Below are 14692 nucleotides of genomic sequence, written 5' to 3'. Positions count from 1 at the left end.
CCGGCTGAATACCACCTCTCTAAGCGGTTTACAGAGTCAGCCTATTGCCCCCAACAATCTGAGTCCTCATTTTACTGTCCTTGGAAGGATGGAAGGCTGAGTCAACCTTGAGCCTAGTGAAATTCGAACTGCTAAATTGCAGGCAGCCGGCAGTCAGCAGACGTAGCCTGCAGTACTGCAGTCTAAACACTGCGCCACCAAGACAGTCAACCTGATGCTCTTAAGGTTCAGCTATGCCAATCGATAAAGGAGACTATTTGTACCTTAGGGTTGAAATGAGAGGATGGCAACCGATGAGTTGTCCTTGGCGCTCTCTGAACTTGGTTGTTTTCTTGCAGACATTTCATTACCTAAACTATCTCTAGGTACTACTGATGTTACCTAGTTTAGGGCAGTGGTGGGTTGCTACTGGTTCTCCCTGGTTCAGGAGAGTCGGTAGTGGAAATCTTCATAGGAGAGCGAACCAGTTCGCTTTGAATATCAGTTGGGCCCTCCCCCACCGCCCCTGCGCTATACCTACCTTTATTTCTTTTGTTTTTTGGTCAGCTGTTAAGCACGGCAGAGTGGATTGCCATGCCTCAGCTGTTTTTTTACTCAATGCGCTTGCGTGATGTGAACCGGTGGTAAAGCTGATTAGAACCTAACACTGGTTTAGGGGATAAAATGTCTCCAACAAAACAACCAAGCTCAGAGAGCGCCAAGGACACCTCATACTTTGCCAGTCCATTGAAGCTGGCTCTACACAATATGCTAGGCCAGAAATCCTCAGCCTTCTGCAGTCAGTAGATGCTCTCATACCACACCACGTGGCTCCTGTGAAGGGGTTGTGCAATCCTGCAGACCTGCAGTCAAAAAGGGTTCCACCATCCAACTTATTGAATTTAATTTTTGGTACCTTTACCTCAGTTTCATGAAAAATCTTGCTTCAGGATTATGATCTTGCTTATGATCTGTGCTAAGCCACAATTGTTTGTTGATGTTATGTATGACTGTAACCTTGTTGCTGGTATCTTTACAATTTATGTTGACTGTTTCCTAATATTATTTGATTGCTTATTTGTACTCTGTGACTATCATTAAGCGTTGTACCTTATGATTCTTGAAGAACGTATCTTTTCTTTTATGTACACTGAGAGTATATGCACCAAGACAAATTCCTTGTGTGTCCAATCACACTTGGCCAATAAAAATTCTATTCTATTCTATTCTATTCTATTCTATTCTATTCTATTCTATTCTATTCTATTCTATTCTCTGAATGACTGACTCCCCTGGGGAACCTTAACTCCCAAGTATCTCCCACACCAGTGTCTGTTTTCGGAATTGTTTGCATTGTTGGTCATCAGAAGCTGAAAAGGGACTTTGGAGCAGATGTGGCATATCCTCTGTATTGTTAACATCTCCTTAAAGAAGAAGCCTGTTTCCAACTAACTTTCCACACTAACTGCTAAGTCCAAGGAAATTCCTCTGAAGCTCCTTGTTGCACTTAGATATCACTCCTAAATGTATTTTTTTGAGGGGGATCTCGGTGCTCAGGAGGTAGAGGTAGCCTCAAATAAAATAAAACCACCTTTTATTATTATCATGTTCTAGCATTAATGCATCTTTGGGTGCCAGAGGGCTTCACATTGTGTTGAGAGAGCTAACTTCCAAACCTTGATTTATAAGTTACATTTCCATGTTGCACAAGCTAAAATGTGGTTATTTTATTACTCTGAATAGAATAGAATAGAATTTTTTATTGGCCAAGTGTGATTGGACACACAAGGAATTTGTCTTGGTGCATATGCTCTCAGTGTACATAAAAGAAAGGATACATTCATCAAGAATCATAAGGTACAACACTTAATGATAGTCATAGGGTACAAATAAGCAATCAGGAAACAATAGCAATATAAATCGTAAGGATATAAGCAACAAAATTACAGTCATACAGTCATAAGTGGAAGGAGATGGGTGGTGGGAACGATGAGAAGATTAATAGTAGTGCAGACTTAGTAAATAGTTTTACAGTGTTGAGGGAATTATTTGTTTAGCAGAGTGATGGCGTTTCGGGGAAAAACTGTTCTTGTGTCTAATTGTTCTGGTGTGCAGTGCTCTATAGCGTTATTTTGAGGGTAGAAACAGTTTATGTCCAGGATGCGAGGGGTCTATAAATATTTTCACAGCCCTCTTTTTGACTCGTGCAGTATACAGGTCCTCAATGGAAGGCAGGTTGGTAGCCATTGTTTTTTCTGCAGTTCTAATTATCCTCTGAAATCTGTGTCTGTCTTGTTGGGTTGCAGAACCAAACCAGACAGTTATAGAGGTGCAGATGACAGACTCAGTAATTCCTCTGTAGAATTGTAACAGCAGCTCCTTGGGCAGTTTGAGCTTTCTGAGTTGACGCAGAAAGAACATTCTTTGTAGTACTTTTTTGATGACGTTTTTGATGTTAGTTGTCCATTTTAGATCTCACAATATGGTAGAACCTAGAAATTTGAAGGTCTCTACTGTTGATACTGTGTTGTCTAGTATTTTGAGAGGTGGAAGTATGGAAGGGTTTCTCCTAAAGTCTATCACCATTTCTGTATTGCACATTCGGTGAAGCATGCAAACCTTCTATGTGAGACAAGTCTAGCCGACAGATTTAATTCAATAAACCATGAGTTAACATGTTTATGAAAACAGCCACAGGGTAATAACTGTGCGTGTTGCTTGTGGACTAAAGCTCACATATTTCATTGAGAGTGATTGATCTTCTAGCAAGTATACATTGTCTGCAGCTTTAAGCCTGCTTGACAGAAAAGGCCATTCCAAAAAATAAGGCTGGCATTTGAAGGAATACATGTATGAATCAGTGGTGGGTTCCTCCCGGTTCGGTCCGGTTCGGCCGAGCCGGTAGCGGTGACGATATGACATCACCAAACCGGTTCTTTCTCCCCGCCCTCCCCCCCACCCATGTTATTCTTACCTTTTATTTGGTCCCACCCCCAATCTATTGCTGCCTCCTGAGTCCCAGCTGATGACTAGAGGGAAAAAAACTGTTTAAACTCTTGCCACGGGGCTTCAAAGGGCCGTCTTACAGCTGATCAGTGTTAACAGCAAACAAATGAGTTGGGTCGTAAGTGCGAGGACTGGTCGTAAGTACGAGGACCTTCCAGAAATGACTCTGACCAGCTAGCCACGCCCACATAGTCACATGACCTCCAAGCCACACCCACAAAATAAGCCACGCCCACAGAATCGGTAGTAAAAAAATTTAGAACCCACTGGTATGAATGTGCAATGAATTAGATTAGAACAGTGTTTCTTAACCTTGGCTGCTTGAACATGGGTGGACTTCAACTCCCAGAATTTCCCAACCAGCAATGCTGGCAGGGGAATTCTGGGAATTGAAGTCCACACTTCTGCATGGGGTCAAGGTTGAGAGACACTGGATTAGAGAATCTGAGGCACCTTTGCTTTGGTGTAATGCTGAAACATGCAGAAATGTAGGGTTTGCACTTTTTCAGTTGAGGCTGTTGATAAGTTTAGGCAATCTGGCAAAAAAAAAAAAATTGCTTAGAGCAATTCTTCCAAAGGTCATTTTGTTGGAATCTGGCTGACAGTGTTTAGTTACCTTGGGACAGAAGAGGCTCTCCTAAGCATAGTAGCTGGAGGTTAAACTAATTAAGCTTGCCTGGCAGGATTTGGGGGAAGTGATGATATATTTCAGGGAAAGGATATATGTAGCATGTGCTCTTGATGTTCTGTGGTGGGGAGAACGATGTGAATCAGTCGTTCCTAGGAACAGCTCCTTTGTTTAGAAGACAACTTCCAATTGAACCATTGTCTGCTGAGGACAGCTGGCACCAGGACTTCAGCTGCATTGGATCCCTCTCAAAAAAAACACAACCCAGGGGACAAAACAACACAAAGATTGTGTATTCCGTCCATGTGAAAAGAGGAAAAACTTCTGCAGGAGAGCAGAAAGCTAAAAAGGCCACGGAAGACCCTTCCACAACATGGATAAGAAAAGCAAGCTGGTAAGGAAACACATCCCACTGCCTCCTTAGCTCTTTAATTTGTTATTTGTATTGCGCTTGATAAAGTTAGCAAGTCCATTTTTATTATGATCGATTGCTCTTACTTTTGGATGTCTGTTTACTGTGAACAATGGGGGCATTACAGAAATGTATGTTCAATAGTTGGCTTTCTAGTAATTCTGGAATACGAAATAGGCTTTGTATTGGCTTTGAGATCATTCTCACCCCCAAAGGGGCTTCAGTTCCTTTGAACTAGTCATCTATAATCTCTAGCCAGAATATCAGACTGGGGTTGAAGACAACCTAATATAAAGCAGGGAGTAGTTTTTACTGCTCCATCAATGGCTTAACACTAATCCTTTCTGGTTGTAACACAACTGGAAAATAGCAAGGTTGAATGCAATGCCACTGGAATGCTTCTGACATTGTACCTCCAAAGCTGAGGTTGGATGAATAAAATGGCTTAGGGCCAGGGTATTTACGAGACTGCCTTCTGCCGCCAATAGCCTCCCACCGGCCAGTACGCTCCCACAGAGAGGGACTCCTCAGGGTGCCGTCGGCCAGACAATGTCAGCTGGCGACCCCCAGTGGGAGAGCCTTCTCTGTGGCGGCACCTGCCCTCTGGAACGACCTACCCCCAGAGATACGCACGATACCAGACCTCCGGACTTTTCATCGGGCCCTGAAAACACATCTTTTTCACCTAGCCGGGCTGGCAAATCCCATCCCCTCGGTTTTAATTTGTAATTGGTTTTAATCCGGGTTGTTTTAAATGGATAGCCAAAATTATTTAATGTTTTTAAACTGCTTTTAAATTTTATATGTTATGTTTTACCATGGCTGTTCACCGCCCTGAGTCCTGTTGGAGAAGGGCGGTATAAAAATTAAATAAATAAATAAATAAATAAATAAATAAATAAATAAATAAAGAAAGAAAGAAAGAAAGAAAGAAAGAAAGAAAGAAAGAAAGAAAGAAAGAAAGAAAGAAAGAAAGAAAGAATCCAAACTCCTGGATTTAGGGTGTTGTATGAACTCAACCTATGCGTGCTACCTAGACAACAAGACCCAGGCAACAGATTAAAAATTCTCAGCCCTATTCTCTAAAAGATCTGTTCAATTTTAATGGTTGTATAACATTAGCAAGAATATTGGTTCATTCCAGTGGTAAAATCCAATGTTTTCTACTACCGGTTCTGTGGGCATGGCTTGGTGGGCGTGGTGTGGCTTGGTGGGTGTGGTTTGATGGGCATGGCAGGAGAAGGATACTGCAAAATCTCCATTCCCGCCCCACTCCAGGAAGAAGGATATTGCAAAATCTCCATTCCCACTCCACTCTGGGGCCAGCCAGAGGTGGTATTTGCCAGTTCTCTGAACTGCTCAAAATTTCCACTACTGGTTCTCCAGAACCTGTCTGAACCTGCTGGATTTCACCCCTGGTTCATTCTCAACTTTTTGATAAGATTTGTTTAGCTGCACAGAGGCTTCTTGGGCATACTCAACAAGAGATAAAGGGAAATGCTCTGGAGATGTGGTTGGCTTACCATTTTCTGGACTGGGATTCATCTAGCATTTAAACTTACGTTCCAAGAGAAACTTGGAATTTCCAAGTATTATTATGGTGAGGAGGAAATTCTTCCTCCCCACCATAATACCTCCAATAACTGCTAAGCTTCTTTATAGATGCTTACAAATGAGAATTTGTAAGTGCATAAGTTACAAACAGTGCATAAAAATAATAAAAATATAAAAATAGTGCCTAAGCACCTACCGTCCCTGTCCTAATATTCCTTTTTACTTACTTTTTTCATGTATTCAAATTATGTTTATACTTTTACCTGTTATCTTATATATGCTTGACCAAAAATAACTAACTAACTAACTAACTAACTAACTAACTAACTAACTAACTAACTAACTAACTAACTAAATAAATAAATAAATAAATAAATGTTGATCATACTGATATTATAGTGGTCAAAAACTCAGCAGATCATATTATTTTCTAGTGAGAAATGTGTGAAGGTACTACTGCAGACTAGTTCATTCTTTTCCTTCTCTTTTCTTTTTGCAAAAAAACCTCCCCCGCAAAGAACACGAGTGACTGTCCGTTCACACTCAGAAGGGGAAAATAGGGTAATGTCACCTCTCTTTCCTCAGATAACAACAAATCACCCCAAAAGATCTGGGGCTCTTTGAAATGAAACTCGTTTTACTCCAGAAATACTTACATTCAGGACTTGACAATTAACTCAGTCTTTAGCAGAGCCAACCTAATCTATTTCATGGATTCTGTTACCATGTTTTAGCAAATGTTCTTTTCACAATGAATGGATGCTCCCAGGAATGTGTGCAGAGCAGAGGTGGGTTTCAGCAGATTCTGACCAGTTCTGGAGAACCAGTAGCGGAAATTTTGAGTAGTTCGGAGAAAGGGTAGTAAAAATTCCGACTGGCCCCGCCCCCATCTATTCTCTGCCTCCCGAGTCCCAGCAGATTGGGAGGAAATGGGGATTTTGCAGTAACCTTCTCCTGCCATGCCCACCAAGCCATGCCATGCCCATCAAGCCACACCCACAGAACTGGTAGTAAAAAAATTAGAAACCCACCACTGGTGCAGGGAGGGAGTCAAAACATCAAGTTGGTGGCTATAACCACAAAATTGAACTAGCCCTTTCTCTTTACATACATTACAAGGAAAAGGCTTTGCTCCAGGGGTGAAATCCAGCAGGTTCTGACAGGTTCTGGAGAACCGGTAGCAAAAATTTTGAGCAGTTTGGAGAACCAATAGCGGAAATTTTGAGTTGTTCGGAGAACCGGCAAATACCACCTCTGGCTGGCCCCAGAGTGGGGTGGGAATGGAGATTTTGCAGTATCCTTCCCCTGCCACGCCCACCAAGCCACTCCCATCAAGCCACACCACGCCCACCAAGCCACGCCCACAATACCGATAGTAAAAACAATTGGATTTCACCACTGCTTTGCTCATATGGTTGTGGCCACCATTTTGACTATTGTAGACACCCCTGGATACTTACCTTTCCCTTCAAGCAACATCAGTAGTAGCTAAGGCGTTAAAAAGCCATAAACAGAATCCACCTTCGTCTCAGGAGGAAAGATAACCCTGAGAAATATAGTCAGAAGTTTGTTTTGTTCACTGTATACATACAACACTCTGCCCCTCTAAATGACTTTACTTTGTATTGTCATATCAGTTGCTTTGGATTACTGAATGCCATCCATGATGCAAGCAAGATTGCATAATGGCTATTTCTTTTTTTTTTTAATCCAGAGATTTAAGTAGCAGTCTTTGTTGATAATACAGGAAAGATGACGTGTAAATATTGGTCATTCTCTTATTGTTTTGTTAGGGACAATGAAACTGACGGCAAGATTTGGTGTTCTTCATCAAGTAGATGAAAGAAAGAATAAAGAGGAGAAAGCTCTCTATTTTTAAACTGAATGAAGTGTGCATGGGTCAGAAGCCTGAGATCAGAGAAGTAGATGCGAAGGATATATAACAACCTTGATAATTAAGTAGATAATCCTAGTGACCTCCATAACAGTGGTGGGTTGCCCCTGGTTCGGACTGGTTTGCAAGAACCGGTAGTAAAATTGGTGGGCCGCCCCGCCCGCCACCCCGGATGTCGTCATCAGTGATCTGCGCATGCGCGATCCCGTTGCGAACCAGTAGTAAAGGTAAATAGAACCCACCCATGCTCCATCTGTTTTGGGCTACGGCTCCAGTCATTCCAGATAGATGGAATGCATTGTGTGTAACTCTCACAATGCATTCCAGAAAAGGCATTGTGAGAGTTACTTTGAACTACTAAGCAGGTATATACAAAAGTATGAAGGCTATTGCTTAACGCATTGTAAACTGCCCTGAGTCTCCGGAGAAGGGCGGCATATAAATCGAACTAATAAATAAATAAATAAATAAATAAATAAATAAACATCTGGAAGGATATTTTTGAGTGACAGCTAGAAAACTGGGATTTATAAATGCATAGCAATACATGGAAGAGAGTTGCGGATAACTCACCACTTTGTTCATGTATGGCCAAGTCCTGCAAATCAAGTCTTGACTTTATAGAACTTTCTACCATAATATTGAATAAAATTCTCAGGTAGGATCTTAAACCAATAGAGTATGGCTAGCTGATGAGAGCTAAATAGCTTGAAATAGATCTATACTAGTCTCCCTTTATTTCTTTATCAGCGAAATATAATATATTTATAATATATAAATATTTCAACACAAACTGAACTGCTGTGCTTTTTAAGAGAATTATTTATAAAAAAGAAATCATGTTACCTTTCTAATAGAATGTTGTAATAGCTGAACTATACATAAATCTTTTGTTACTGATTTTACAGGCATACTTACTCTTTTCATTTTTCCAGTGCTTTGCAAAATAGAAAAAAAAATGAAATAGGGGAAGTTAGTTATTGCCTCCATCATATCTATTTACCAATTCATACGTTGACTGGGAGGTGTCTCCAGTTTGGACGGTGAATGATTGGACCATGTGATGGACATGAGGGTGCTGGGATTTGAACTTTTACTTTGGTGGGGAAAACCTGGAAACTTTCAGATTCGGGTTTTCCCAGATGTGTCAATATGACATCTTCAATAAAAAGGAACTTTGAGGAAACTCAAACTTCGAAGTCTTCCTTCATTGGGGGTGTTACTTGGAACCCTGACATTCAGGCTCAGACTGATACCTATTTCAGATACAGCAAACCATATATTTCCATGAAATAATTGTGCGTAGTAGAGAAGGGTTATATGCCAGTATGCTTGCCTGGTTCTGGTAAACAAATTTTTATTGTTTTGTGTGACCTGCTAACGCTGCCATACCGCAGAGGTTTTATGGAAGAAAAATGATGGCAAAATAAAAGTATAAGAATAAGAGAATAAGAGAGAAAGGTTAGAGTTGGCATTACTGTCCATCTTAATGTCCACATTTTCCAATTTCTTGGTTGTTCCTTTTCATTTAAGATGCTAAATTGATGTATTTCCCCTTATCTTTATTCTTTTCTTCCCCACACAGCTAGAATTTTGCATAAGAAGAGAAATTCCACTTTGTAACATGTATGCGGGCTCTCAAATAATGTTTCCTCTATTATTCTTTTGGAGAACAATGGCTTTCCAGAAGGGAGCCATGTAAGCTTTTCAGCGAAATGCTATGATTCATACCCAGGAAACTCCTAGTTACCCTCAAAAGCAGATTATGTTTCACAATAAACACAAGTCAGATCCACAAAGGGTAATTTTAAAAATTCTACTGTAAACCAGCTGTGGCTTTAATGGAGGATCGTCTTCAAAAATGCATTTTTGGGAAGTTTGAAGTATTTATTGCTTCGTGCAGCCTTTACATGATATGTATGTTGGAAATTTGAAGAGCAGGTGCTTTGAACTAGATAAGGAAGAGAAAGAAGCAGGCCTTGGGCTCATCCACACCCCTAACCACAGCATGGAATAACAAGATGAGAGAGTTGGAGAGGACCTTGGAGGTCTTCTAGTCCAACCCCCTGCTCAAGCAGGAGACCTTATGATACCATTGCTGACAAGTCTCTTCTTAAAAGCCTCCAGTGATGGAGCACTCACAACTTCTGGAAGCAAATCGTTCCACTACTTAATTGTTCTTACTGTCAGGAAATTTTTCCTTAGTTCTAGGTTGCTTCTCTCCAGTGGTAAAATCCAATTTTTTTTACTACTGGTTCTGTGGGCATGGCTTGGTGGGCGTGGTGTGGCTTGGTGGGCGTGGCAGGGGAAGGATACTGCAAAATCTGCATTCTGACCCCACTCCTGGGGGAAGGATATTGCAAAATCTCCATTCCCACCCCACTCTGGGGCCAGCCAGAGGTGGCATTTGCCAGTTCTCCGAACTACTCAAAATTTCCGCTACTAGTTCTCTGAACTACCCAAAATTTCTGCTACCGGTTCTCCAGAACCTGTCAGAACCTGCTGGATTTCACCCCTGCTTCTCTCCTTGATTAATTCCCATCCATTGCTTCTTGTCATGCCTTCAGGTGCTTTGGAGAATAGCTTGTCTCCCTCCCTCTTATAATGCCTTGGTAAAGCCACACTTGGAATATTGCATACAGTTTTGGTCGCCATGATGTAAAAAAGATGTTGAAACTCTAGAAAGAGTGCAGAGAAGAGCAACAAAGATGATTAGGGGACTGGAAGCTAAAACATATGTAGAACGGTTGCAGGAACTGGGTATGTCTAGTTTGATGAAGAGAAGGACTAGGGGAGACATGATAGCAGTGTTCCAATATCTTAGGGGTTGCCACAAAGAAGAGGGAGTCAAGCTATTCTCCAAAGCGCCTGAGGGCAGGATAAGAAGCAATGGGTGGAAACTAATCAAGGAGAGAAGCAACTTAGAACTAAGGAGAAATTTCCTGACACTTAGAACAATTAATCAGTGGAACAACTTGCCTGCAGAAGTTGTGAATGCTCCAACACTGGAAATTTTTAAGAAGATGTGGACAACCATTTGTCTGAAGTGGTGTAGGGTTTCCTGCCTAAACAGCGGGTTAGACTAGAAGACCTCCAAGGTCCCTTCCAACCAGGGGTGGGTTCACAATGGGGCCGCATGCACGCGCTCGCTTTGCTCGCGCATACGCAGAAGCATTTTCATGATGTCAGGGTCAGTGGGCGGAGCCTCTTGCCGGTTTTACTACCAGTTCTATAGAACCGGTGCGAACCAGGGCAACCCACCACTGCTTCCAACTCTATTCTATTCTATTCTATTCTATTCTATTCTATTCTATTCTATTCTATTCTATTCTATTCTATTCTTTGTGGCAGCCCCTGAGATATTGTAACACTGCTATCATATTATCCCTAGTCTTTCTCTTCATTAGTCTAGACATATCTAGCTCTTCATACATTTTAGCCTCCAATCCCCTTATCATCTTTGTTGCTTTTCTCTGTACTCTTTCTAGAGTCTCAACATCTTTATTTACGTATATTGTGGCAACTAAAACTGGATGCCATATTCAAGTGTATGGTCTTACCAAGGCATTACGGAGATGACATCCTGCTCTACAAGGACATGTCCTTGTGATGTTTTCTGTCTTTGTCTCCTCTTCGGCTATATGTGAGGCTACCTAGCTTTGGTCTAGTTGTTCCAGAGTCTTTGATGTTCTCCATTTTCTTCTGGTACTTCGGCAGCAACTGCAGCGATGACGTGGTCTGTGCTGGGAATCTTCTGAACTCCTGTTGGCTAATTTGGGCTGCATCAGTAACAGCCCCTTCCCTCCCGTCCCTGAGCATTTCCTTCCAAAATTGATTTCTGTTGTTCGATTGCCATGACATCTGGCTTCAGGGGGTAGGCATATGGTTGGTACTCTCGAAAGAGCAAATCAGGTCTTAGAAGGCTCTTATTCGCACATTCTCACCACTCTTGCAAAAGAATGAAAGACACAGCAGGTACAACTTGAGTGGGAGACGGGCTTTTTTGACAGGCGTTCACAATTCTGTTGCATTAGCCTGCTAGCAATAAAGATCTTTCCAGACATCCAAGTTAGTTTCCTAAGATAGAAGGACTTGACACCTGTTGAAGAGCAGCCAATGCAGGAAGGGAGCAGCAACAGAGAGAGACTTGTGGAGAGGCTTTCAAAATTGATGTCAGCCCTTTGAAGTAAGGTATGTCAGGCATCCTAGGAATGCTATTTATTGTAGTGATATAGAATAAGAGAAACTTGAAAGATTGCCCAAATGGTATTCTGCCCTTCTTTATTCAACAAAATCAAGGCTCTCTCTCTCTCTCTCTCCCTCCCTCCCTCCCTCTCTCTCTTTGTGTGTGTGTGTGTGTGTGTGTGTGTGTGTGGCGTTTCTTTCTTCCTCTTTCTCATGAGTGTCTTTCTTAATGGCTCATTTATTTCTTCTTTATGCCCCAGATCAGCTAGCTAACATGCCACCAGCGTCTCAGTCCTGATTGTTGGATATGTGTTTATGACTCTCTTAGAATAACACTAGACATGAAGTCAGAACTACCCAAGGGTTAGAACACCTCTGCACCAGCAGCCTTTCATCGGGGCAACTTGAAAAGCAATGCTGGCCTTACATGTGGTGTACACGGCTGCAGGCTTTCAGTCCAGTTTTATAGTGCAGCAAAAATAGCAACCAGATTATCATGATAGATTCAGTGATATCTCCTTTAGTTTGCTGATCATGTTAATTTTCCTCTCCTCTCCTCTCCTCTTCTCTCTCTCCTCTCCTCTCCCCTCCTCCCCTCCCCTATCCTATCCTATCCTATCCTATCCTATCCTGTCCTGTCCTGTCCTCTCCTCTCCTCTCCTCTCCTCTCCCTCCTCTCCCTCCTCTCGTCTCTCTCCTCTCCCCTCCTCCCCTCCCCTATCCTATGCTATCCTATCCTATCCTATCCTCTCCCTCCTCTCCTCTCCTCTCCTCTCCTCTCCCTCCTCTCCTCTCCTCTCTCTCCTCTCCCCTCCTCTCCCTCCTCTCCTCTCCCCTCCCTCCTCTCCTCTCCTCTCCTCTCCTCTCTCTTCTCTCCCCTCCTCCCCTCCCCTATCCTATCCTATCCTATCCTATCCTATCCTATCCTATCCTATCCTATCCTCTTTTTCTCTTTTCTCGGTGCCTTAGAGTCAATGTTGACTCATCGCAACTACCTGGACTAATCCCTGTAGTTTTCTTGGCAAGATTTCAGAAGTGGTTTGCCCTGGTTTGCCTGATTCCCGGGGCTAAGAGTGAGTGACTGGTTCAAGGTCACCCAGATGGCTTTGGGTCCAAAACAGGGCTAAAATTCAAAGTCTCCTGGTTTCTAATCGGATGACTTAATCATTACAACACCAAACTGGCATTCTGATCATGTTGCTATTTACTTATTATTGGGGTTAAAACATCCATCAATAAAAAAGGAAAACACGATAGCATATTGCAGTTTTCTAGCTGCGGATAATGTGAATACAGGTAGCCCTTGACTTACAGTAGTTCGCTTACGGTAGTTCACTAGTTACTAAGTCTGCATTACTATTAATCTTCTCATCGTTCTTATTGCCCAACTCCTCCCACTTATGACTGTACGACTGTAACCTTGTTGCTGGTATCCTTAATATTTATATTGACTGTTTCTATGACTCTCATTATTATTATTGTTTATTGGTTCAATTTATATGCCGCCCTTCTCCAGAGACTCAGGGTGGCTTACAATGCATTAAGCAATAGCCTTCATACTTTTGTATATACCTGCTTAGTAGGGCTTTTGGCTCCCCCTAAGCGGTGTTCTTTTTTATACAAAGTCAGTTTATTGCCCCCACAATCCGGGTCCTCATTTTACCTACCTCGGAAGGATGGAAGGCTGAGTCAACCTTGAGCCTGGTGAGATTTGAACTCGCACTATTTGCAGGCAGCTGGCAGCTAAGTGCTAATTAACAGCACTTTAGTCTGCTGCGCCACCAAGGCTCTGTTTTAAGTGTTGTACCTTATGATTCTTGACGAACGTATCTTTTGTTTTATGTACACCGAGAGTGTATGCACCAAGACAAATTCCTTGTTTGTCCAATCACACTTGGCCAATAAAGAATTCTATTCTATTCTATTATATTAGTGACCGTTTGAACTTACAAAGGCACAGAACAGTGACTTATGACCATTTTTCATACAACCGTTGCAGCACTCCCATGGTCACATGATCAAAATTCAAATACTCATATTTATGGCAGCTACATGTCCCAGGGTCTGTAATCACCTTTTGTGACCTTCTGACAAGCAAAGTCAAAAGGGAAGCCAGATTCACTTAACAACCATGTTACTAACGTAAAACAACTGCAGTGTTTCACTTAACAATTGTGGCAAGAAAGGTCGTAAAATGGGCAACATTCAACTTAACGACTGTCTCTTTTAGAAACGGAAATGTTGGGCTCATCTGTCATCGTAAGTCAAGGATCACCTAGTTAAATAGCACTTTTTAAAATAGAAAAGCTCTACTGGAAGCACAACAGATCTCAGTAAAGAGACTGTTTATACACAGAGTACTTGAAAATGCTTTTGTCCGCACTATGCCTAAAGGAACATCAATGAGTCATGGAACAATTAACAAGGGAGCTTATTTAAAACATAAAAGATCAGAGAGGTTTATAGAGAATAGTAAGAACTGTATGGCTGATGCTCCCACATTGGAAGGAATGTTGTGATGTTTTGGGAGCTCCTTGAATTCCTTTTCTATATTATTTGAAAGCTTCCTGCCAGCAAAAGGATCCCCGTTCTTTTATTTACTATGAACTCATTCAAACAGAGTCCTCCCCAAGGTCATATATTATGAGTTCAAGCCCCAGTACTAAAACTGTCATGGTACGTGCGAATGACCTTGGGAGTCAGGTGGAAGATCTACAGATTAGACCATTTTCAAATGGCAGCTGAGTTGGCAGAAGGAATGTTTGCATTAGGATCCATATGATGGGAACCCTTTTTTTTGTAAGACATGGGTTGTAGTTACAGGTCACATGGGCAAGGTAAAGCAAACATTATGAGACTGCAATTTCAATGAAAATTTAATGTGCTATTAATGAAGATTGAAGAATTGTGCATCAACTGGTCGGATTCTTTCGATTCTTTTGACTGATTAGACTGTCTACTTTCTTGGCTCAGATAAAATTTTGCCGCCAATTTAACTGACTTTGCTAAAAAAAAATAACCATTTATCTATGTA

At 41.8% G+C, this 14692-nt stretch overlaps 1 protein-coding gene across 1 annotated transcript in view; it reads left to right on the top strand.

Moving 5' to 3' along the window:
* The first annotated feature begins 3910 nt into the window (after positions 1-3910).
* ENPP2 (ectonucleotide pyrophosphatase/phosphodiesterase 2) overlaps positions 3911-14692 on the top strand; it is a 100515-nt gene continuing 89733 nt past the window's right edge. Inside the window, exon 1 of the mRNA XM_087890875.1 lies at positions 3911-4007. Coding sequence (XP_087747001.1) covers positions 3987-4007 — 21 coding nt within the window. The 5' untranslated portion in view covers positions 3911-3986. The remainder of the gene's footprint in view (positions 4008-14692) is intronic.

Source organism: Pantherophis guttatus, chromosome 3 (assembly GCF_059756535.1).
Source record: "Pantherophis guttatus breed Tessera chromosome 3, ASM5975653v1, whole genome shotgun sequence".
NCBI lineage: Eukaryota > Metazoa > Chordata > Lepidosauria > Squamata > Colubridae > Pantherophis > Pantherophis guttatus.
Note: the sequence above shows the minus strand (reverse complement) of the source record. Positions and strands in the feature narration are given on the sequence as shown.